The following is a 23,781-nucleotide window of genomic DNA, read 5'->3' as shown; positions in this document are numbered from 1 at the left end:
GAAGCAATAAATAAGCATTAAAATTCATGACTCATCTGTCTGGTAATTTTTCCAGCTAAATATACCAGGCAGAAATACTTTTTATAGGTTATAAATAATCAATACTACATTTGATCTTAAAAGACATTCCACAACACGCCACAGAAATCTAACAACCCATATTTAATAATCAATCAAAACAGAAGATTAGATGGAAACATGTGAAGTACTTTGAAAATGTTGCTTAAATTTACTAAGGAAGGAAGCTTTGAAGAACATGACACACAAAATCTGTGTGCTTCCTCAGTGGGATCCCTGACACTTAGCTAATCTTAGGGGTGGTCTCACAGGTATGACAGCAACATCACAAACTGAAAACTGTAACAGAAACAATGGGAAATCACAGTTGTTACACCCTAGAGTTAGAGTGCCTTAGTTAGGTTTTATTATTTTTACCTGTTCTTTCCCAAAAGAAGCACTCTCAGGGATCTCAAAGTTGAAACCCCACTTATTTCTTCAATCTGATTATCATATAAATCTAAGAAAACAAGATGGTGAAGATTAGAAATATTTTGGATACGAGTTATAAAGTTATGCTGGAAATTCAAAAGACGAAGGTGATCTTCCCCATCAATAATTGGACACACTGTCAGTTTTTGCCTGGAAGAAAAAAGAAAAAACAACACATAAGTAATCCACCTTCTGCTCACCCACTCTGACTGAAGAGAGAAAAGTATATCATCTTCATTAAGCTAGCATTAATTAGGCTTGCTAATTCAATTCTGTAGATAAAGCAGAAACTCCTACCTATTAAAAAATTAGCCTGAAAATATAGCAGAAGTATTTCCAAAATTTTCTAAACACCTCTCCTCTCAGAGATTTGCTTGTTACATGGAAATTACATGGAATTTTAGTGTTGTGACCACACTAAAATTCCAACAGATGCAGCCTCACAATCTGTTTTTCTTCAGCTATCACATGAACAGCCTGCTCAGAGCAGAAATCTGCCTGTCGTAGATGACTGCTGTATGGATATATCACGAGACACTGACAGAGAATTTCCCCATGGGACACAGTTCTTCTCTCAAAAACACACACACACAAAACCCAACAGGCCAAGCCCAGCACTGACTGCAGCCATCAGTGGGGCTCTGGTCACTTCAGACCAGGGCCCTGAGGCTGTGGTGCACGTGTTCCATCACCCTCTCACCTTTCCAGGGTAAGTCTATCTGAGTTCAGTATCTTTTCTTCAGCAGTACGTTGCAATACAGGAAATGTTATTGATGAACTGCTCCCAAAATTCATGTTATCTATTGGAAAATCATACAAATAGATGAACTACTTCTCTGTAGATGCATGTAATGAACTACAGGCAATAAAAGCAAAATTTTCTTTCTTACAAAAAAATGAAGCATGAACGTGCTTTTTGCCTCCATTCAGTACTATAATTTATCAATTTACTGGTATCATTTGTTTATGACTATATCCCTCTACATCTTCTTTCCAAAGTACATCCATTTCTTTACTTTGAGACTTTTTTCAACAATTTGTTATAAGCAGATATTTTGTAAATGCCTTTATTTTCATTAGAATTACCCGGTGATATTTTAACGTAAGATGGTAAATTGTTTTACAGTTTCAGTATCTGAACTTAAAGAAGGTATTACCCAACTTAAGATAAAGACATAGATCAAATAGATGCTGACAGAACTAGAAAATAAAGCACCAAAATATTGAAACAATCCCACTGAGCCACAAATAAGTGCAAAGTCTTTCAAAGGTAAGAGCACACAGTACCTAGTGACCATTGGTATTTCACTCCATTACCAAGAAATAGGCAGCCCTTGAAAAACATATTTATAAACCTATTTATCCTTATGCATTTCATTAATATAAGAGAAAAAAAGGGAGGATGTCTAAAAATACCTGCAACATTAAACAACAAATGTGTTCTGTGAGCTTTGGCTTATTTGGAAAATGATCCACTGAAAAATACTGGTCAAAAATAGATCATTGTGCATGCACTCTACCACAAAACATAGGCTTGACTTCTGTGTGACTGCCCTCTTTTTTCTTCTTCCTTCAAATAAATATGTTACCAGGAAAAACATCAATTGTTTAACAAACAAGACAACTGGTTTTACTACTACAGCAATGAGTCCACTGGTGTCTGAAATGTACTATTAGGCATCTGCTTGACTAAAACAATTTGTTAGTCAACTCAGAATCTTTTTTGTGCTACTTTTGAATTTTATCATTAGCTACTTTAACAACACCCTCTACACATCCTTCAAAATAAAAACTGTTAGAAAAAAAACACCAAAAAATATTAAAATCAATTAACATTGTTGCAAAAATCCTCCTTCAATTGTGTCACAGGTTTTGAAGCCAATAAGTATAAGACCAGAAACTTAAAATTATCAGTCTGAAACATGACAGGATGGCAGTAAAGTGACTTTTTTTCCTACTGTCATCCTCCTAAAGACATGTAAAAAAGATTTCTTGTGGTTTCCTGACAAATGATCTACTGACCTGTTTAACACCCAAAGGGAGCACTAGGAAACACCTTTGCCAAGGCGTCCAATAAAAGACAGAGAGACTCATGAGAAGTTTCCACTTCCCCTGAAGCATGTGAACTAAAAATGTGGCTGTTTTATTGGGCTCTTATTGGGATTTTGTAGGGGTGTGAACAGAAGTCTCCCCAAGTCCTGATAAAGAACCTGTACTCTGCTTCAATGGCAAACCAGAAAATTCTGTCAGACTGGATGGTGCTGGGAAATAGAGCTGCTTGTTACTAACTAAAGGACATAATACTCTTTGGTCTCCTGCACAGGGAATAAAACCAAACTGCAGACTTACATTTACTCCATAAATTGTATAGTATCCCTAAAAGTCTACACACTCTGAATGGCTACTGGTCTTCATTTTTTACCAGAATGAATAAAGTGTTGCCATGATAACTAAATTGGTTTTCTACTCACACCAATCACAGCCAAGCAGCAGCAACATGGCAAGAAGAGTTGTTTCAAGTCTCTTCCAGTCCTCACCACAGTCAGCAGTGAGATCACCAATATTTTGCTTTGCAAAGCCAAGAGCAGGTAAGCACAACAGAAAAACTATCTCTTAATATCGTGGTTCTAAATTAGAAACTAATTTTGCCTGATTGTATTGAAACGTTAAACATCTACTAAAATGTTACTTTAGACAATTGTGTGGCTACTGAGGGAATGTACAGTAGGGCACTCCATAGGTTATGGCTTTGCAGGTAGAAGAAAAAATGCTCCTCCCTGAGGGGGGAAAAAAATTGATGAAAAAAGCCAGGCAGTAGCAAAGTGAGTTTGGGACAGGATGCAACAGTAATTACATTGAATTATTGTAGCCAACTGACAGTCACACTTAGATTTTCTTATCATGACACAATCTTGCTTTACTTTTAGAAAAAATAAGCAGATAAAAAAGACAAACAAACCAAACCCTATTGAATATTACCTTGCCTTCCTGAGTAGTTTTTTTCCAGATCATGCTGCGGAAGTCTATTGTGGAAAGAGGACTGTTCTTTATTTATCCTGAATTCAAACTGTCACACAATATTACAGACAAATGTTAGAGTTTTCAAATGCAAATAATGTCTTTACACAGACAAACTCAACCTTAGTACTAACGGCAGTTCTCAGGAATTTCTATAAATGCTTTGAAAAAGAGAAGAAATAATTTTTCCAGTAAAAGGCGTATTCATTCTTTTAAGACACTAAACTAAAAAGCTTCACTGTTGGAAACCAAAATGAAAATATGGAAGTTACCAGTACATTTATATGCAGTTGACTGAATAAATAAAAAACAAACCTCACTCTGTGAAGAATACTGCAATTACAGGAGAGGTACAGATAGATCAAGAAAACATATATATATATATATGTGTGTGTGTGTGTGTGTGTCTACATATATATTAAGCTTGTGGCAGGCTATAGTACAACCCCATGTTTTTCTATTATATGTTTGAATAGGATTAAATAAATTAACAAAATACTACTTGATACATTAGATATTGTAAGTCAGCAGAACAACAGATGAGTACTGAAAAGGTAATTCCTATTTGACAGCATGCAAATTTGTCTGTATCATACAACATTAGTTAATATAACTATCCAAGAAAAGGTAATAATTACTGGTTTGTTTTTTTCTGGTATTGATGAGGTCTGGATGACCAGCTGGAAACCACAATTATTAACCTGCAAATTGTAAGGAGAGAAAATTAAATGCTACATTTCTCAGAAATATCAATACAATCGTTGATTGCAACATTGATATTGCTTATCCATACAACCGCTTTTGAAGGAATAAAGCTATTTTCAATAACAAAGTCTGCCAAGAAAGGAACAGTTTCACAAAATCATATGAAGAACAGATCACAGCTCTAAGTACCACTAAATTTTTGGTTTACAAAAAAATCACTATGAACTCCCAGTATGAAGAAAACAAGTGCTTGCATTTAAACACGCCTTGCCTTTTCAAAAGGCAAGGCATGCTGGTCTTTGAGATGGATTTACGCGACAAACCCGAAACGTCTCCCCCACGCCCCTCGCAGCACCGCACAAACGGTGCCGGGACAGCCGCCCCCCGCTCGGCGCCCCGGCCCCGGCAGCACCTACCGCTGCGGGCGCGGCCCGCGGGGCCCGGCCCGGGCGGCCTCTGCTGGGCACCATGGCCCCGCCCGGCCCCGCCCGGCCCCGCCCGGCCCCGCTCGGCCCCGCTCGGCCCCAAGCGCCCTCTCGGAGCTCCGCAGCCCCAGACAACCCCTCAGCCCCGCATCGCCGCCGCCCTGTCGGAAATGGCTCCGCCGTTACCGCGGCGACCGCCGCTTCCGCCCCGCCCGTCTGGGCGGTGCCAAGGGCGGGAAACCGTGAGGGGACGGACGGACGGACGGACGGACGGACGGATGGATGGATGGATGGACGGATGGATATATGGACGGACGGACGGAGGGATGATGGACGGACGGACGGATGGATGGATGGATGGACGGATGGATATATGGACGGACGGACGGAGGGATGACGGACGGACGGACGGACGGACGGACGGACGGACGGATGATGGATGCATGCATGCATGCATGCATGCAAGGACAGACAGATGGATGGACAAATGGGTATATGGATGGGTGGACGGACGGACGGAGGGACGGATGGACGGATGATGGATGCATGCATGCAAGGACAGACAGATGGACGGATGGACGGATGAATGGATGGACGGACGGATGGCAGGACAGACAGATGGACAGATGGATGAAAGGACAGACAGATGGACGGACGGACGGATGGATGGACAGATGGACGGATGGATGGACGGACAGAGGGATGGACGGACGGAGGGATGGATGTGGCACTCTGTAGTCGTCCTGCTGTGCCTGATGTCACCCCCAGCCTGCTGCCCCACAGTAAAAAGCTGCTATTATGATTGCATTTTTCTGAATTCTACAAGCAAGAGGCTGTGTGTGAAAAGCCATGACTGATGTCTAGTGGATTCTATTAAATACATCAAGAAATGAGTGCTTAGAGAAGCACCAGTGCGGTTGTCAGTCTGTGGAAGGGCTCTGAATTGCCTCATGGTGTCTTCCCCAGTTAGAATCATGGAATCTTCGAGGTCGGAAGAGACCTTTAAGATCACCAAGTCCAAATGCCAACCCAGAATTGCAACTGTAGCCCCTAAACCACAAACTGCATGATCCAGGGCAGATCCAGATGCTCTTAAACACCTCCCCAAGCAACCTATTCCAATTCCTGGCCACACAAACAAATAAATATTCCAGGTTTAGCTTCTTGTATGGCCAGTTTAGTTTCCATCAGCTGAAAGGCTGACAGAAGAATAATGTAATTATGGCATATTTTGTGAGAAATGCAAAATATGTGGTTGGGTTTTTTGGTGCTTTTGTTAGCTTGGTTTGTTTTCTGGGCTTTTGTATTTGGTTTTTGTTTTGGTAATCTTTTTTTCTGTTTCATTTTGTTTTTAATTTTTTTTATGGTATGTAGACAATGCTGCACCAACAATAAACGCACCATAAGAAATCTGTCCAGATTTTAGTCATGCAGTTCAGGTTCATGGGTTTATGATGTTAACTGGGTACCAGTGAGCCATGGGTTTCCCTCTAAGGGACTTGTCTACATTAATACATTTAGTTTCCAGATCTGCTATGTTTACAAATACTGCTTTATCTCTCCTGGAAGTAAGCACTGTTATATTAACAGGAAAATAAAACAAACCAAACAAACCCAAAAACATTAGTCTGATAATTTTGATGGAGATGTAATCAACACAGTGTTTGAAATTACATCAGTCTTCATCTGGCCGAAGACCAATAATGTCCTGCAAGCACTGGCAGAACAAATAAATACATCTAGTGTCCTTTGCTATAAAATCAAGTTTTAAGTTCCCTTAACCCTGACAGAAAGATATACCAGATAAACTGGAAGGTCTCTCTCAAACATAATTTGAGTTAGCTGTAGCATAAAACAGTTCTTTGTTCATACTCCTTGTTTGTGCCCAGGGAGGCAAACAACTTCCATGAAATCATATAAAATCTGACCCACAGTCCCCGTCCATATTCTTGCCTAGAATGTGTAATTTGTGTTTGTAGTTCTGCCTCCACTGAAATAAATAGCAAAGCGATGCCTTACGCAAGACGTATAACAGAATGTTCCATTAGCAGAGAACTAGAGATTTGGTTAGTGATGCTTGTAATCATATTTCATAAACAAAATACTTTATGGCTTAAGGCATATTTAAAAATCTGCCAAAGCAAGGCAGTATCAGAATGTGTCTATGCCAACAAACCTGACTCATGAGGACAGTTTGCCACACTGACGGGAAGAACAGGCCCTGAGGGCAGTCTCACTTTCTGTTCATCCAAATTTTTCAGAAGAAATATTGAAGCAAGGCAGACATAAACAAGGATGCCACAAAATGAAGTTGCAACTTAAAGTTCGTTTAGCAGTTTGGGTACAGACAGTATTGAAAACATATCCTCCTTGAGTGAAGAATAAGTATTTACATGATAAAATGAAAAGCTTTTGATTCTAGTATTTAGCACATGAATGTTAATTTAACTTTAGTAGCTGAAACGGTCCACTGAAATATAGTGCAATAGTCTGAAGTTCAAAATAAACACCACCTAAGTGTTTCAGAAAAAGGGCCTCTATTTTAATTAGTTCTGGAGGGGGAATGTTTTTATTCTGTGTAAGCGCCATGCAGAACTAGAGGAGATTCCTCCGCAAAACCAAAACGTATCTAATCACGTCCTTGTTGACTCGTGTATCTTATTTCCAAATTTCACCCTCGGCATTTAAACCACGCTTACCCCGACGAAACCTTTCTGAGTTTCAGAAAACGCAACGCCCTGGTCAGGGAGCAGCGGCGGAGCCCCAAGGCTGCACCAAGAGAAGCTGAGACGCTGCTTCCCGGTGACGAGCGCGTTGTTTCCTGACGAAACCGAAGCGGTCCCCGCTCAGCCGTCAAGGACAAGCACTCGGCAGCTGTCCGGGGGCGGCATGGCTGGAGGACGGTCGGAGCCTCCCGGGGGAGTGGAGCTGGGAGCGCCGCCCCAGCGGGAGGGGACGGGGGGGCAGCAGGGGAGGCGGCCGGGCGGCTGTCGCAGCCCGGGGCACCGCTGGAGCGGCGGCGGGCCGAGCCCGGCCGGGGAGCGCCATGGCCCAGCCGCAGCCCGCCGAGCCCGGGGCCGGGAACGCCGGGCCGGAGCCGCCGGCGGGGAGCGGCCCCGTGCAGATCCGAGTGGCCGTCCAGGCGGCCGCCGAGGAGGACGACGAGGGGGAGGGGGCCGGCGGAGAGCCGTGCCCCAGCTGCAGCGAGGAGGACTCGGGGCGGTGCGGGCGCTCCAGGTGAGCCCCCGGGCAGGGGCTGTGCGGGGCGAGCGGCGGGGCCGCCGCCGACAGCCCCGGAACGGAGCGGGCCCGGCTGATGCAACGCCGAGGGGCGGGTGGGAGACACGGGAGAGCCTCCAGCGGGGACACCGGGCCGGGAGGGAGCTGCCCGCAGCACCGATAGCTCCGCCCGAGCAGCGCCCCAGAGCTGCCGGGGCTCCCCCACAGCGACAGGCGCCGGGCTGGGATGCCCCCGACATTTTCTGTTCACTGCGTTTTACAGAAGGATTTTGGGGGTTAATTGTAGCTGTGCTTTGTAGTTTTGTTTTGGGGTTTGATGTTTTGGGGGTTTTTTGTTTTTTTTTTCTCCTCTGTTTGCCCGTTTTGGCTTGGTGGCCTGAAATAGTTTTGATGCTTACCAGAATCACTTAGTTGTAAAACGATCATCCAGGATTTTTTGTGCCAGCAAACTGCAGAGAGACAAAGCCCTACTAGTTGTAGTTCATCCTGTGGTTTGTACCAAAGCTGCAGATGGAGAAATAAATTGTCACATAAAGACTTAGGTACAGTAGCAAGAAATCCAGTATCCCGTTTGAACGTTTATTGTTTCTAATTGATTTTCTAACTTCATACCAAGTATTGACTCAGAATGAACTGCAGTGTATTATTTTAAATTACAGTGGGGTAGTAGGGGAGTGAGAAATTTTCTGTAGCTGCCAAAATTGTCAACTGTGGATTACAGAAACAGGAGTTGAAGACAGCTAGGCACAGTTAAGGTTTTTAAACTGAGTCAGCTTAGTTATTCCACAATCATATGTGACTGCTGTATTTTTATAAATAAGTACAACAGCCTACATTATTGCATTCCAATTACTGATTTCTTAAAATCGGGATATTGTTTACATTTATCTACTATAGTATTACTTGTGAAGAGCTTCTAGCCCTGGCCGAGACTAAGGAAGAAATGGTTATTTTTTAAATCTTTGAAAGACAATAGCTACTCTTAAGTGTCACTTATTTAATCTTCTGCAGTAGGTGATGTCTTCAGAGATGTTTGCTGGCAGTGTTAATGTATATTCAGTCCTTGTGGAGGTTGCCTTTTTATAAATGGCCTCTTCCTGATCCAGGAAAGGCCAGGGGTATAGAGAGAACTCTAAAGACTGCAACAGAAGTAGGTGAATGGAGTTGACACTTCCCATTTACATATATCTTGTACATATACATATATCTTGTACATATACATATACATATACATATACATATACATATACATATACATATACATATACATATACATATACATATACATATAACCTTACCTAAGGATTTCCTTTTTGGGAATGCAGCATCTGATAGGAAATTATTTACAAACATTTGGAAAATTATTAGGGATTATCTGAAACTGCTGGGAAAGAGCCATCTCACTCTCCAGCTAAAGCTTGCAGACAACTTGCCATCATTAGGCACCCAGTACTATATTCATGTTTTTGTTGACAAACGTGGACTGCCTTTGAGTGAAGTTTTAAATAAGATTGCCACATAATGCTCATTAATACTTAATGCTTCATTCATCTGAAGACTCAGCTAAAAATTTTCAGGTTAGATGCTATCAAAAAAAATTAATATATTATTTGTGAGTCCTGATATTTAAAATTCCAAATCTACTCTTTCTGTAGTTATGTTTAGTTTCTTGTGTGACTAATGGCCAGATGAGTCACCATGTTAAAAGATTGTTTTTCATTATGTTTTATAAGCACATCATAACAAAGCTCTGAATATAAAAATAAAGTTGTGAATAATTACTAGGGTTTGGTTCTTTGTCAGTGTCAACTGAAATTATTTATCAACTACTTCTGTGGTACAGTTGATACCCTAGAAGTGCTACCAGTTGATCATTATCACAAATTAATATGGAGCTAGTTACAAATTTCTGCATTTGTTGTAGGTGCTATTTTCATACAGCCTTTAGTGAGGGCTGTTGTAAGAAAGAGCCCATGAGATTTTGTAAAAGCTGACTTGTCTGTAAAACATAGAAATAGCGTATAGGTCGGACTGTGACCAATATTTGAGAGGTGAAATGAGGCCTGCTTCACCCTGATTCAGTGTGTTAATGCTCTAGGTAGGGATGGTGCTGATCTCTGAAAAAATGCCATTAATTTTTTTTGTTTTCCAAAGCATAACACCCCTTTTTGTCTCTAAACAAGCACCCGCAAATATCTGTGCTAATAAATCCCTAAAACAATGAAAGTAAGCCCAATCTGAACTAAAGGCAAGCTTTTCCTAGCAGAGTGTGGACTTGTAAAAAGGATGAAACACTCCAAGCTTCTTGTATCCAGACTAATTCTGAATTGGTAGTAAATGAAGTAGTAGGAAGGGACTACCATGAGTGAAAAATAAACACCATTGATTTTTGCTTCCTTTTGAACCCACAACTGGGCATTAGATATTTTTTGCCATCTGAATCATGTAATAATACAGCTTCATGTATTATCCTCCACTTCTGGCTTTGCCAAATAACATGAACTCTTTGTCTTGCTCTCATTCTTGTCATTCCTTTGAACAATACCTTATTAAAGGATAGGGAGATTTTTAACAAGGAGACTTCTAGGATTGTGCAAGTGAGCGCCCACATATACTGTGGACAGTATATACAACACAGGATGTGTTGTCCCATCACCAGAACCATAACAACTAAAGCCAGGTCCCAGAGAACTAGTGCAACTCGTCGCAGCAGCAGGCTCAGTTCCTGTGCAGAGCCCACTGACCTTACCACTCTCCAGAGAGCAGCACAGCTGCAGTACTGCAGCCACTGCCTCCATCAGCCCTGGACAGATCACACCACTCCAGTGTGTGATGCCTGCTCCTTTTCCTAAGGATTTCAAAGCCTGCAAAAGCCACTGAAGACAATTTTGGGGAAATGCATGGCTCCTTCTTTTCATTGCTAACATACCTGGGAGACCAAACTAATACATTATTTATGGGGCACTTAGCGGATGATTTTTTTTTTAACAAACTTTCACGATGACACTTCCATGATTTTTATATAACAAAACTAGACCACTATCAGCTTGAAAAAATTACTCTGACATAAGACTTTTCTATTTTAGTCACCTGTAAATGGAAATTTCTATTTCAGCAACAAACATGTTGCTGTAACTGCACGTGGCAAGTCATTTATCTTGAATCCATGGCTGCAGTATTTTTTGAGGAATAGAAGCTCGATAGTGCTCCATTTTGCTTGGGTACCCAGACATTATGATGGGAGGTAAAGAGAAGAAATGAGAATGACTTCTTAGGAACCTGCATATGTGCACATAAACCTGTTCCTGAGGTACATGAGCTGGCAGGTTTAGCCCCTGTAGTAAACTGCTGGTTATGTTATTCTGTCACTTTTGAAGTGACCTATAAAACATGCATGTATTATTCTGAAACAGTCTTGTCAGTCCTTCTTACTCCTGGTTATCAGCTCCTGCATTCATGCAGTGAAGAGGCTTAAGAAATCATGACTGCATTAAGTTGGAATATTCATTCTCTGGTATGTGACTACTCACGAAGCATATAAAGGCCAGGTCTATGTTTAATAGCATCATACTGAAAAATATAACACTGTCACTGGAGGAACTTTGTATAGTATCGAGCGTCCGTGCATCTTCATTACATGTTTTGGTGGAGGATTTGAGTTGGCAGTGCTTTCAAGCTTAGTGTAGATGTCTCATTGTTCTGCACTGAGATCAGCTTTTGGAATGAGCTCAGGAACCTGACTCCTTATGCAGACTGGAAAGCTTCATTCTCTGAGCTAGCCTGCTGGCTCAGCTGGTGGGTGATACCTGTCCAGTGCCCACACCTAAAGTCAGTTGGAACCAGCATAATGGTTATGGCTTTTCATTTTGAAAGGCTATTTGAATCCACGAATAGAAGATGAAGACCTGTTGATAAAATGATTTAACTGTTTTCCAGTGGTGGGGAAAATGATGATGACTCTGACCAGAACTGGAAACCACCAGAAAATGACCTGATCCAGAAATTAATAGCACAGATTGAATATTACTTCTCAGATGAGAACCTTGAGAAAGATGCTTTCCTTCTGAAGCATGTGAGAAGAAATAAGATGGGTTATGTCAGTGTTAAACTCCTCACTTCATTTAAGAAGGTAAGTTAACTTTTTGAGACTTGAAGGGTCTCATGCAAGCCTGATGAATCTAAAACCAGTAGAAGAGATTAAAGAAACATTTTATACAGGCAACTTTATAGTCTTTAACTGCCTGGTTTTTCTGTGATGGTTAGGTTTGTACTCATCCAGAACTTTAACTGCTGAACTCGTTGATGATTGGCTAGGGAAATCATTGGCTTAGAAGCCTGTATGCTTTTAAATTATCATTCTTGGAGACAGGAGGGCATTAGATAAAATTAATTTCCATGGCAACTACTCATAGCTGGGTAGTCCTGGTACAGTTGTGTTCCTGTCTCTGAGAAGGGATGGTGAATCTGACTTTTGGATGGAGAACCAAAAAATTAAATGGAATATAAAGTATATGGTAACCGAAGTCCCTTTAAAGCTGAAGTGAGCTTTATTATTTTTTCTTTTTTTTTCTCCTTGCATTAGAAAGACCTATGTAAATCTATATGTAACTGACTTCTAGAATTACACTAGAAACACTTTGTCAAGATTCTAAGTTTCATCATTTTGCAGAGTTATTCAGTCTAGAAGTTAAGGCACTCTCAATTTCTTCAGACTACTTTAAACAGATTATTTTGGTAACAGATAAACTCTATATTATGAAAATTGAAAAGTTTGGGGTGTTTTTTAGACCAAGATTTTTGACAGAGGAAAGATCAGTTCAATACAATGAAGACTCAGACTTAACAAAGTTTCTTGTTTGGCAAACATAACCTCCCTAGAACACACATTTTGATCATGGTTCAAGCCTAAATGTGGAATGACCAAGCACTACTTGAACAGGCTTTCAGATGTAGTAATGATTTCAAGTTTGAGATTTAGCACCAGTTCCTGTTCTCATTAAATTCAACAGGACATGAACTTTACAGGAGCTCACTGATGCCCATTATAGCATGAAAACTTTATTTTTTTCACTAAGTCTGCTACATGAAACTTAAATCCAGGCTTCTGTTTGTAGACTGAAGCCTGCACCTGCCTTAAAATTCAGTGATTAGTTTGACTGGTTTTGCTCAGTTGTGGTGCTTAACCTGTGTCTGTCCCAAAGGTGAAACACCTTACCCGTGACTGGAGAACCACAGCCTATGCACTGAAGTACTCGAACACTCTGGAGCTCAATGATGATAACAAAAAGGTTCGAAGAAATACTCCAGTTCCAGTGTTTCCAAGTGAAAATGTTCCCACCAGGATGCTACTGGTATATGATATCCACTTGATTTCTGAGCTGCAGGCCCTTAACAAAGAAGAAAACGGATGCATGCAAGAAAGGATAATGGAGCATCTTCTCAAAGCCTTTGTAACTTTTGGTGTCATTTCATCAGTTCGTATTCTTAAGCCTGGCAGGGATCTCCCACCTGATATCAGGAGGGTCAGCAATCGGTACACTCAGCTGGGAACCCAGGAATGTGCAATTATAGAATTTGAAGAAGTAGAAGCTGCCGTACGTGCTCATGATTTCATGTGTGCTGAAAACAGAGAGACCAGCATGAAAGTTGTCCTAATAGGCATGAAACCACCAAAGAAAAAAGCTCCCAAAGACAAGAACCGTGATGAAGATACCAGCAAGAGCCTTAAGAAGACTCGATCCCTTAACAAGAGAGTTGAGGAACTTCAGTTTGCTGGTGATGAATCTTCAGCAAACAGCTCTTCTGACCCAGAGAGCAATCCTACATCACCGCTGTCAGGACGCAAACGTACCACAACAAATACTACGAGGAATTTGAGCCCTGTCATACACCCAACCAACCATTTGAGTCCTAATATGTCACCCAGATCAAGTCCTTGGAACAGTCCTTCTTCACTAAGAAAAGGAACCAAAAAATCTCCACTGGCTGAAGACAGCAAGCTTAACCCAAGCACTAGCCCTGAAATTCCAAGGAAATACATTGATTATTCCTCAGATAGCAGCATCACTCCTTCTGGGAGCCCCTGGGTGCAGAGAAGAAAAGCCCAAACTCTGACACAAGAGAAGAGTCCTGTCAGCAGTCCCATGTTGGCTCAGAAAATACAAAATGCAGATGGTCTCCCTGTAGGGGTGCTGAGGCTGCCTAAAGGTCCTGATGGCACCAAAGGATTCCACAATGGCTGTGAAAGAAGGAAGGCTGTGAAGGGTGAATAGACTATTCTTTAAAAGCAGTTTCACAAATCAGCCAACTGCTGGTGACCAAGCCTGGTGAAAAACTATTGTTTGAGTGACTCAGTTAAGTCGGTATTTAATTTTAAAAGCTTTTGTATTTATATAGAGACTTTATCATTTGTATATTTGTATATTTTCTTCACAGAACAGATGAGGTTGGAAGGCATCTCTGGAGATTGCCCAGTCCACCTCCTTTGCTGAAGCTGCAAGTCACTGATAGGTTTGAGTATCTGCAAGGACAGACTCCCCAGCCTGTGTGGGTGTTGTGTTCCCATGTTCAACCACCCACACAGAGCCAGTCTCTGCCCCTTTTCCTGTTACTGGGTATCACTGAGAAGTGCCTGGCTCCATCTTCTTTACTTCTTTTCATCAGGTATTTAAAAATCTTGATGAGATCCTTCCCCAGAGCCCTCTCCCCTCCAATCTAACCAGTGCCTGCTCTCTAGGCCTCACAGGAGGGACGTGCCAGCCTTTTAATCTGCTGAATCACTTAGCTAATGCAGGGACCTTACCTGCATCCTTTCTTTTTAAAGTATTATTTTTGAAACATCTAAATATTCAAGCAGGCATATAAATCATTGATGTAAGTACATTATTTGCCAAGCTAGGATCCTGAGGAACATTGTGCACTTACGGTTTAGTGGTTATATTATGAAAAGCTATGGAATGTTACCAGTCTCACCATAAGGAGCTGAGGTTTTGAAGACTTCCTGTGTTTGCCTCAGAAGGAACTGAGAAACCAATGCCACAGTGAGCAGTTGCTCTCACATACATCACCAAAGCAGTATTGTTCAATAGGACGAGTGTGCATTTTCATGAGTAAAGAGGGAGCACTGGAGATTGCTCTGTAAATGTTCTCTTGTATAATAAGATGGAAATAAAAATATTAACTATAAATCTATTCTGTTTACTTTAAAAATAAGTTGAGTTACACATGAATAAATAACTTAAACACCATCTTATACCACATGAAATTCTAGTAGCAGTTACTCAAAATTTCCATTGCATTCAGGGAAAAAAACTTCTGCCCCATTACAGATGGTTAATTATGTGGTCATGCTTCATTCTGTGTGTCACAGTCATTTCTATACAATATTATAAACTAAAGAGTGGTTATGTCACTGCTAACTCAGAATTTGACAAGCAGGCCCAGCAAGAAATGCTTAAGTTAAAATTAACTATAATGTTACATGAAGTCAAAGAAGGAAACTGCAGTTTTACATACAGAAGTTAAATTCTGGAAAACTAGCCCAGGGACTGTAAGATCGTTTCAAGTTGCAATGGTCACCTTGGGAACTGTGCACAACAAAGGTCTCATCAGATGGTGATTCTTCATTCCCAAAGTCCACATCCTGTCCAGCTTCTTAAGTGTAACATTTCTGCTGTGTAAATAACTGCAGCAACACACAGTTGATTCCTGCATACAGAAATCCCAGTTCTGTGTGTTGCTCTTCAGCCACCCACGTGCATTCCTGGTTCTTTTACTGCACCCAAATGGAATCCTCCAGGTGACCTCCTGATTCCCACTACACAAACTGCAGCATGTGCACATCCACAGACTTTGTGAGCTCTCAGCACCAGAACACACAGGCAGGTGCTTGGAGAGGGCAGAGTGAATCCTGTGGCTGCCCAGAGCAGGAAGAGACAGGGGCTGCCAGAGCAGCAGGGGACAGGCTTGCAGGCAGCATGGTTGCTTGAGGGACTCACCCCACAGAATCCTGCTTCTCTTCTGTAGAGCTCAAACACACACATGCACACCTTGAAGTAGTAGTTTCAAAAACATGGAGCTGTTTTTTATTGCTTTTTTAACACAACAAACAGCAATTCTGAAAAGCATTTTAAGAATGAGACCACTTTGCCAAGTAGCTCAGTTACTGAAGGCATTTGAGATTTAAGTGCCTACACACCACCAGTGCCCAGAGCACTAGCAGAGATCTCCACGTGCTACTCAATCCACACAGCTTCAGTCATATATGTACAACAATAAAGCCAGATACAATATTAATTCCTTGGGATAAATATTTTGTTTTCCCTGAGTTTGTTTTTGTCTTCAGATTCAATCAACAGCTCAAAACATGAAAATAATACCAAAACCCCAAAATAAACCCCAAGAATACACACCACACATTCAAACTGTTTGGCAGACTGCTAACAACAGAAATGTTTTAAACACCAATAGCTCTGCCTTAATTTTGTTCCAGCTCTCAAATGTTTATATTATGATGACATATTTCAACTAAGTGTTTTTTAAAATGTCGTATCAGCTCAAGAGAGATAAGGTGACAACACATTTAGTCATTACATCACATGTTGAGAGCCCTTCCCAACCACCAAAAGAACATATACTTCTGTCCCCAGTAAGAAGGAATGCATTCCAGTTGCCTTAATTTTGCACAGGCAGTTTATAGCTGGATTTAAAACCCTGAGGTCTGAAAAAAGCCAGGGATTTAATTTAAAAAATCTTACTAACTCAGCTAATACAACGGATTTAGGACAACACTTTGATTAATCAAACAGAGCTGGCTTTAGCTTACACCACTGTTCTCTTAGCTTGGATTTTACTGCATTTGAAGCAAAAATATAGTTGATTGATTCGTAGGAAAGATCCCACATCTGTGATTGAGTCAGATTAAATGTTTTTGCAACCAGCTCATATTCTTGCGATAGATCAGTTGCAAAGACGCCTTTATCATCAGTCTGGAGTTAAATTGAAAGGAAAGAAATAAAGTTTTAATTAGTTCCTCTGTTTCAAAAATGTTTTTTTTCTATACATACAAACCAGTTTTATCTTGCTGTCTCACATTTTTTCCACTGTTCTTTCATCTGTGCATAGTTATTTCATTCTCTATTTGCCCTATTTTCACTAAAAATGAATAAGTTATTCAACCATATAAGAAAACTTCTTAAAATGATAGCATGATTTATCAAGAAAATAGGATTTCCTATTAAAATTGCTAGAAAGATGCCTAGCAAATACATATATTCAAGGTATGTCAGTATATGCAGGTCTTATTCCTCCTTCCTCTTTCCCCAGATAAGCACATGTTTATATGTATAAAATATATACATATATATGTGTGTGTATCTATGTATGTGTATATATATATATATATATATATATATATATACATACACACACTTGGACCCTGCTATGAATTATGGGGGTTAAACTAACAGGATAATAGTAAAACCCTGCCAATAGCAGCACAAGTACTTCAATGATTAAAGACCTTAATGAGCTATCAAGAGAACTCAGGAGCTCTCACCCAACACAATGAACACCCAGGTAAGCACAGGTGCATATGCAAGCACTGGAGCCATAGGTTTTAAGAGAAATCTGCCATTATGGAAAGAGCTATTAAGTTCAATGCTTGTATAGCTGATCACCCTATTCTACAGAAAAAAGGCCTGGCTTTACAATAGAACAGTAGTATACAATATACAGTAGTATACAAGATAAATACTAGCAATTCCCATTTGAATTAAAAGCATTTCTCAAACAGAACATTATGATTTCCTAAAAGCAAATGATTTGCTATAAGGTCAGAAGTTGTAAGTCAGTTCTGATCCATAAACAGAGAAAGACTTCTCCAACTTCATAAGTTTAGCCCTTTGCCTAAATACATGCTTAAAAATCAAAAACTTACACAAAGCACTGAAGGATGGCCCATGTTGTACCAGTATCCAAAATGGTGTTTGTCACAGGAAGGCACTGTCTGAGATTTTATGTTTGATGTCATGCAAAATTCTAAGGGAAAAAAAAAAAGAGGACATATATTAAAACAGGAAACATGCTAATTGACTTATAAAGGTCCTGAATAAAAATTTGAATCAGCTACTGTTGTTTCCTTGATTTTCTATGCTTCTTTGGTAATTTCTTTTGAGAAAAGTTTGCTAATCAATTTCTTTGGGGTACAAAATTGCAAGGGAGATTGCAAACCAGATACAGAACCACCACATAGTCTTGTAATGATAACTTATGACTTGGTTTTGCTTCCTTCTGAGACATCAGCTGTTGTCTGCTGCCACAAAAGTGCCAAAAACTCCACAAGTGTCATGAGTGTCCCTTTATGAGCAAGTCTCACTGTCACGTTTGTCCAAATCACCTCTGGTCAGAGACAAACTGGTGTCACTAAATCAGCAGTATCCTGTTCTGATATCCAGAGATCAAGTCATGGTAAATATATTTTCCTTACCAATAGGTATATGATTCTGCTGAACCAGTGACACTATCTCTTCAGAACCTGCTGCTGTAGAATTGAGAAATGTTCCATGTCCAATTCTGTCAGGAGGCAGTCCCAGTAGAATCTTGGTCTCCTCTTCTTGATTTGGAATCTAGAGAGGATATATTTCACATTCTGTCAAGGCAGCATAAAACAGCACATTATACAATTACAATGGACTTTCAATTCTACTTTCACGGCATCTCTTATCTGAAAGAAGATGTTAGTGAAATATAAACAAGTATAAATATGCTGATGATATCCTATGTCCTGCTTAATTTCCTGAAAATAATAGCTATCTTCAGTATTTATGGACTTCTTGGAGTTAATCCCAGCCACCGTTTGAGCAGAAGGCCAACTCTTTCTACTGATACCAGTGGAACTAACAGGGCGCACTGTTCATGAAACTGTGGATTTCACTACACTTGATTTCTAATAGCAGGAAGAAAGCAGTGGATCTCATAGAAAGCTCCTAATTTCAATTTCACACCTAAACCCATAGATATATAGTACAGGAAGCAATAATCTGGCTGTTAAGATTTAGAACAAAAGGTTGAAGATTTCTCCTTATTTTCTTGTCTCCTGTCAAAAGCCCCAAAGCATTAATCCTTTGGCCTAAGAAGTTCAAAATGCACAGAAGGTAATTTGAATTTCATCCAGATCTTCACAAAATGACAATTACAGACAAGCACCAAAATAAACAAACCTTTTACCTCAGAAAGATGCAGTGCCAGCTTTAGACCTGCTTTTTTTGCTTCTGAGAGCGGTTCCAAAAAATCTTGACCATGTCCTGCCTGGAAAACAGGAACACATCACTATTCTTCAGCTTATTTGACAAAATCCCTGTCATTACCATAATTAAGAAGTCTAACAATATCCAAACACTATATTCAAATACAGTTATATTTAATTGTTTATTTTTTCCCATTACTTCAGTTTGGAATGCAGCAAGTCAAACAACCCTCTGCCATATGGTTTAGACCAATGGATCAAGCACCAGTAGCTCAGATGATCCTAAGACTTACAAGCCAATTTTCTTTATTTTGATACCTTTTACACAGCTAACACCTAGAGCTATTTCACTTCAGCTTGACAGCTGTCCTCAAACATTCTTGCTTTCTTAATACAAACTGAGCATTTGGTGTAGTTAAACAAATTTAAACAACTTGCCTCCACCCAACTAATCTGACTGGGACAACTCAGGTACAGACACTTCCCAGACAAACACTGTTTTTCCATGGTTCTTTTCTCAGTCATATACTAATCTAAGGATTCTTTGTTAAGAGTATCTGGCCCTTACAGCAACAGGGATTAACCAAGTATCAATCCATTCCAGGTAGGCAAAAAAAATATGAGAAAAAAACTATGGTTAGAACCACCTGCTATTTCATAACATTATAAGTTTATCTTCAAGAACAGACTAAAATAAACCAAAAACTTACAGTGGGATCACCACTGAGGTCAAGTCCTACTACAACCCCATCACTGGAAAGCAGGAACTCTTCAGCAAGTTTAACAGTCTGCTTAGCAACTTCTGGGCCATCTCTTCTGTTTATTGCTATCAACAGCCTGGGACAGAAATGTATTAAATTATATACAAGCTGTAATATCAGGAACTCAACAGATCTGATACCAACAAAAAATGGCACTTCATATCCTTCATGGCTGAGTATAGAGAGTATTTAAACACTTATTTTCCTGAAAATGTTGCAAAGAATGGACAGTCTTAGAGATGGCAGGTTTTACCCAGTTCTTTTCTTCAGCAGTAAAAAAGAAAATAAATAGTCAGGTTTCCATATGAATTACCTGTTTCCACTCTATGTAACCTGGTTTAAAAAAAGATTTTCTTTCCTATACTGATGGCTTGTAAACCTCCCTGCAAACATGAACAAGCATCAGACTATACAAAACCTTGAATCAGAGGTATTCCACCTGCTTTACTTACCTTACATCTATATCCAAGCCTTCTTCATGACACTGCTTTATACCCTCAAGTACATTTTCAACATACATCCTTTTAGTCATACCTACAAACACATGCACACGTTTGGAACAAACATATTTTAAATTATTTTTATCATACTGCAGACCCAGCTCTCTAGTCTCCTAAGATTCATGTTGCACCTTTGATTTTGGACCACATAGTCCTCTGACTCATGTAATTCTAATTCTATCTGTAAATATAGCTTTACTGTGAAGCACACATTTGAACTAAACCTCCTCATAAGTATTTGGAAAAATTAAATTGACTTTGTGTGAACCAGAGAATCTCAAGAGGACTTCTATTATGTGTTTCTACTAGACCACACCCAGAAGAAAAAAAAAACAAAATAACAAAAGTAAAATATATCAGCTATTAAAAATATTAGCAGACTAAGATGACATACTCAAGTGAATAACCCAATCTTGTGGGCCATTGAGCTACGACCAACACATTTTTCTCCTCAAAAATCTAACAGGAAAGTGACATGCTTTTACATGGTTAAATTTTAGCTTTCATATTTAAAGTATATTTTTTATTAAGCCAACTAAATTTTACTTGTTATTAACATAGTATTTAATTAAGTTTTAAAGTGCAAGAAGATCACAAATTAAAAACCAGAACAGACTGTACCTGTGGAATTTTCTTCTCTTGGAGTGCTTCTCAATTCCAGATACTTGACACCATCATCAGCAAATTCTTTAATGACATCTTTAGTTATCTGATTAAGTAAAAGTGTGTGCAACATAATAAAAGTCATACTTATAATTAGTTACATTTTTCTTTAAAAGACCCTGTTATTTTTTTGTTGTGAAACACTTGCAGCATTTTCAGGCCTAATGTGCTTTTAGTTGTTCCCATGTCTGTGGAAATATTACCTTTGATTCCTTCAGGGAAAATGAAGAGAGTTCGAGTGTTTTACAACAATTATTCTGACCTTCAATTGAAAGGGACCATCGTTGATATTGTAACTTGGAACCAAATGCTCTTAATCCAACTGATTGTGACTGTGTGTATTACTTGCTTGTTTTAAGTGAACTTTTAATTAATTTACCAGTAAAATATCTTCAGTCCTTGTGGTAACCTGATAGATGATCTGAAACATCTGAAAACATCTAAAATAAAATTTAAAAAATTAATTGGAAAGACGATGAATGAGCATTTAGGGAAAAAAAATCTACATTTTAAAACCACCTATCCACTGGAGTCAACTAATGAGATTGGAGCTTGAAATACAAAGAAACATCTGAATGGCAATTTCTAATTTTAGATACTAATAAAGCATTCACAACAAAAGTTGTTACTACCACAAAGCTTTCTGAAGGAAAAAGAAAACATCAAGTTTCCAAAAAAGGAAACTATGTGACTCAATATTCTCTGAAAAGCATATGAGCTAAGTGATAAATTTCAATCCTTTAAAGATGGAATTAACCAACAAGACTTCTTTTAAGCACTTAAGAAATTACTCTGTGGATACAAGTATCAAAAAAATCTATGAGATTATGCTGCAAAACTTAAAAACGTATATTCTGCAGTTAGTGTGTAAGGCCACACCTTTGTTTTCAACTTAACTAAAAAGCCTTTAGTAAATGTTCATCACACACTCACATATACTCACTCATCTAAGGTTCTTTTCTTTCCTTTGTCAATCACAGTCATTCCATTCTGGATCTGAAGGTTTGGCTTCTGGGCCATGAGTTTCTTCATAGTAGCAGAACTGATACAGCCATTCAAATGAGCATGGAGTTCCTACAGAAATAAAAATCCTATGCACTTATGAAAAGGATGGCTTCTGCACCTTGTTTGTACTACTGTTCTCTTATCCTACATCAATGTTTCACTCTGAGTTTGAAAATAACAGTTATCTGCATTTTGGCTAAGAATAACTTCCTTAGGTTTTTGCAAGCACCGGTTCAAGTGAGAACTGCCCTATTTCTTTCCTCTAACTTGGTGGCTGCTGTTGGCACTGGCCTCCATGGGAGCACAGCTGGCTCAGCAAAGAGCTCTCCAGACAATTCTTTTGGTGGTGTGATCCAAGGTGAGGAGGAAGCCAGCAGCCACCTCAGTAATACAAAAAGTGCAGTAAGGATTCAAGAACTCTCTTCATCCACTGCAGGTTAAATTGCATGTCCATCATTCAAATAATGGCAACAGGTATCTAGCCACTCCCCTTCCTTTTGTTCATACTCCGAAGATTAAACTCACACCAGACACAGTAACTGCAGTAACTGCACTCGTTTGCCTGAGGCCTCTTTCTGCCTGACTTCCTATTGACATCCTGACTTTGGCTCCAAACCTGTGATCCTCAGCTCCATTCCTTACTTCACCTTTATTCCTTCTTATCACCTGGCTCCTGACTTCAGGAATAGGTCTCTAGTGCCCTCCCAACTCATCCAAAATGTATCTACAAAGCATCTACTTTGTTACCTACCTCTTATTTCCCTGTACACATCCATTCTCAATAGGAAAAGAAAAATTCAGTAATTCTTCTCTTCAAGCTTTCCATTGGAAAACACGTTGAAATCGTAACTCCAACTGAGCACCAGGAGCTGTGGCTGCTTACAGCTTCTGGTGACTGAGCCAGGTACACAGTGTTATAACTGCCTTACACTTTTCACAAGCTTACAATTACCTCACAGAATTCTGTCCGACATTAAACAGACACCCCGAAAAAGCAAGTTAGTAAAGAGGAACACTGGAACGCAAGGGTGACGTGGCCTGAAGCGGGTTTGCTGGCGCCCCCGCGCACTGCCCGTACGAGCTCTGTGCCGGAGTACGCGCCCTCGGGCTTTGGCGAGTGCGGCACACGAACCCCGATAAATCCGCACGCACTCCTACGGAAGGCTTGCGCTGATATGCCAGAAGTGCGGCACGCCCCTGGAACATGCCGAAAAAGCGTTATCTGAGCCAGACTTCTTGGCTGGACTGAGGGGAAATAGGACAAAAAGAGAAAACGAACATAGCGCTCAACCGATTTAATTGCAATTAGATTAGCAGGAAGGTCCGTAAACAAAGCGGACAGGCAAACACCCGACTGCATTTTGCGGAGGGGTAAGGCCCTCAGTAAACGCGCGTTCGGGAAGAACTCGCAGACAGCAGCAGCGCCTGCCGCTGTCCGTCTGTCCGTCTGTCCGTCTGCAGCCCGAGCCCGGTGCCGCCGGAGGAGGGCCCGGGCCCGCCGCCCCCCGCCGCTCACCGCTTTGGGCAGCCGTCGGTAGAAGCGCAGCTCCCGCTCGCCGTCGCGGTCGCGGTCCCGGTCGCGGTCCCGGTCCCGCTGTGCCGCCATGGTGGCTCCTGCGCCCGCGGGGCGGGACGAGCCGGGGCTCGGCGGTGGCACCGCCCCGGGCCCGCCCCCGGCACCGGCACCGCCCGCTCCGCCCCGCTGCAGGGGACCGAGCCGAGGCCACGAC

At 40.6% G+C, this 23,781-nt stretch overlaps 3 protein-coding genes across 5 annotated transcripts in view; 1 reads left to right on the top strand and 2 right to left on the bottom strand.

Annotated features, from left to right (window-relative positions):
• The window catches only part of LRRC49 (leucine rich repeat containing 49), a 40,674-nt gene extending 35,992 nt beyond the window's left edge, over positions 1 to 4,682 (bottom strand). The window contains exons 1-5 of the mRNA XM_062501285.1: positions 4,629 to 4,682; positions 4,146 to 4,208; positions 3,469 to 3,556; positions 1,190 to 1,289; positions 436 to 639 (exon numbers count right to left, since the gene is read on the bottom strand). Of these exons, the coding sequence (XP_062357269.1) occupies positions 436 to 639; positions 1,190 to 1,289; positions 3,469 to 3,556; positions 4,146 to 4,208; positions 4,629 to 4,682 (509 nt within the window). The remainder of the gene's footprint in view (positions 1 to 435; positions 640 to 1,189; positions 1,290 to 3,468; positions 3,557 to 4,145; positions 4,209 to 4,628) is intronic.
• Positions 4,683 to 7,538: 2,856 nt separating this feature from the next.
• Positions 7,539 to 15,788, top strand: LARP6 (La ribonucleoprotein 6, translational regulator). Its single transcript, XM_062501290.1, has 3 exons — positions 7,539 to 7,874; positions 11,814 to 12,006; positions 13,079 to 15,788. Exons 1-3 carry the CDS (start codon positions 7,684 to 7,686, stop codon positions 14,147 to 14,149), a joined length of 1,455 nt encoding a protein of 484 aa, XP_062357274.1. The 5' UTR covers positions 7,539 to 7,683; the 3' UTR covers positions 14,150 to 15,788.
• Positions 15,789 to 15,932: 144 nt separating this feature from the next.
• On the bottom strand, positions 15,933 to 23,710 carry ADAL (adenosine deaminase like). Of its 3 annotated transcripts, none has more exons than XM_062501287.1 (10): positions 23,568 to 23,710; positions 21,990 to 22,120; positions 21,426 to 21,486; positions 21,005 to 21,092; positions 20,336 to 20,417; positions 19,833 to 19,959; positions 19,104 to 19,184; positions 18,364 to 18,502; positions 17,815 to 17,915; positions 15,933 to 16,864 (listed from the first exon to the last, which is right to left on the bottom strand). In XM_062501287.1, the coding sequence occupies exons 1-10, from the start codon at positions 23,655 to 23,657 to the stop codon at positions 16,673 to 16,675; spliced, it is 1,092 nt and encodes a 363-aa protein (XP_062357271.1). In that variant the 5' UTR covers positions 23,658 to 23,710; the 3' UTR covers positions 15,933 to 16,672. The 3 variants fall into 3 exon arrangements, with proteins under 3 accessions (XP_062357271.1, XP_062357272.1, XP_062357273.1); XM_062501288.1 differs by lacking the exon at positions 23,568 to 23,710 and adding an exon at positions 22,803 to 23,543; XM_062501289.1 differs by lacking the exon at positions 23,568 to 23,710 and having other exon boundaries at positions 21,980 to 23,542.
• Positions 23,711 to 23,781: the final 71 nt, after the last annotated feature.

This window comes from Cinclus cinclus, chromosome 13, assembly GCF_963662255.1.
Source record: "Cinclus cinclus chromosome 13, bCinCin1.1, whole genome shotgun sequence".
NCBI lineage: Eukaryota > Metazoa > Chordata > Aves > Passeriformes > Cinclidae > Cinclus > Cinclus cinclus.
The sequence above is the reverse complement of the archived record's forward strand: the minus strand, read 5'-3'. Positions and strand labels throughout refer to the sequence as shown.

Bases quoted from the DNA above. Each gene is read 5' to 3' on its own strand.
- LARP6 (XM_062501290.1), top strand. From the start codon at position 7,684: ATGGCCCAGCCGCAGCCCGCCGAGCCCGGGGCCGGGAACGCCGGGCCG. The intron at 7,875-11,813 runs GTGAGCCCCCGG...ACTGTTTTCCAG, and splicing joins GGGCGGTGCGGGCGCTCCAG to TGGTGGGGAAAATGATGATG. The intron at 12,007-13,078 runs GTAAGTTAACTT...TCTGTCCCAAAG, and splicing joins TCCTCACTTCATTTAAGAAG to GTGAAACACCTTACCCGTGA.
- ADAL (XM_062501287.1), bottom strand. From the start codon at position 23,657: ATGGCGGCACAGCGGGACCGGGACCGCGACCGGGACCGCGACCGCGAC. The intron at 21,487-21,989 runs GTGAGTATATGT...ATTTTATTTTAG, and splicing joins AAGAAAAGAACCTTAGATGA to ATGTTTTCAGATGTTTCAGA. The intron at 19,185-19,832 runs GTAAGTTTTTGG...CCTGTTTTCCAG, and splicing joins ACCTCAGTGGTGATCCCACT to GCAGGACATGGTCAAGATTT.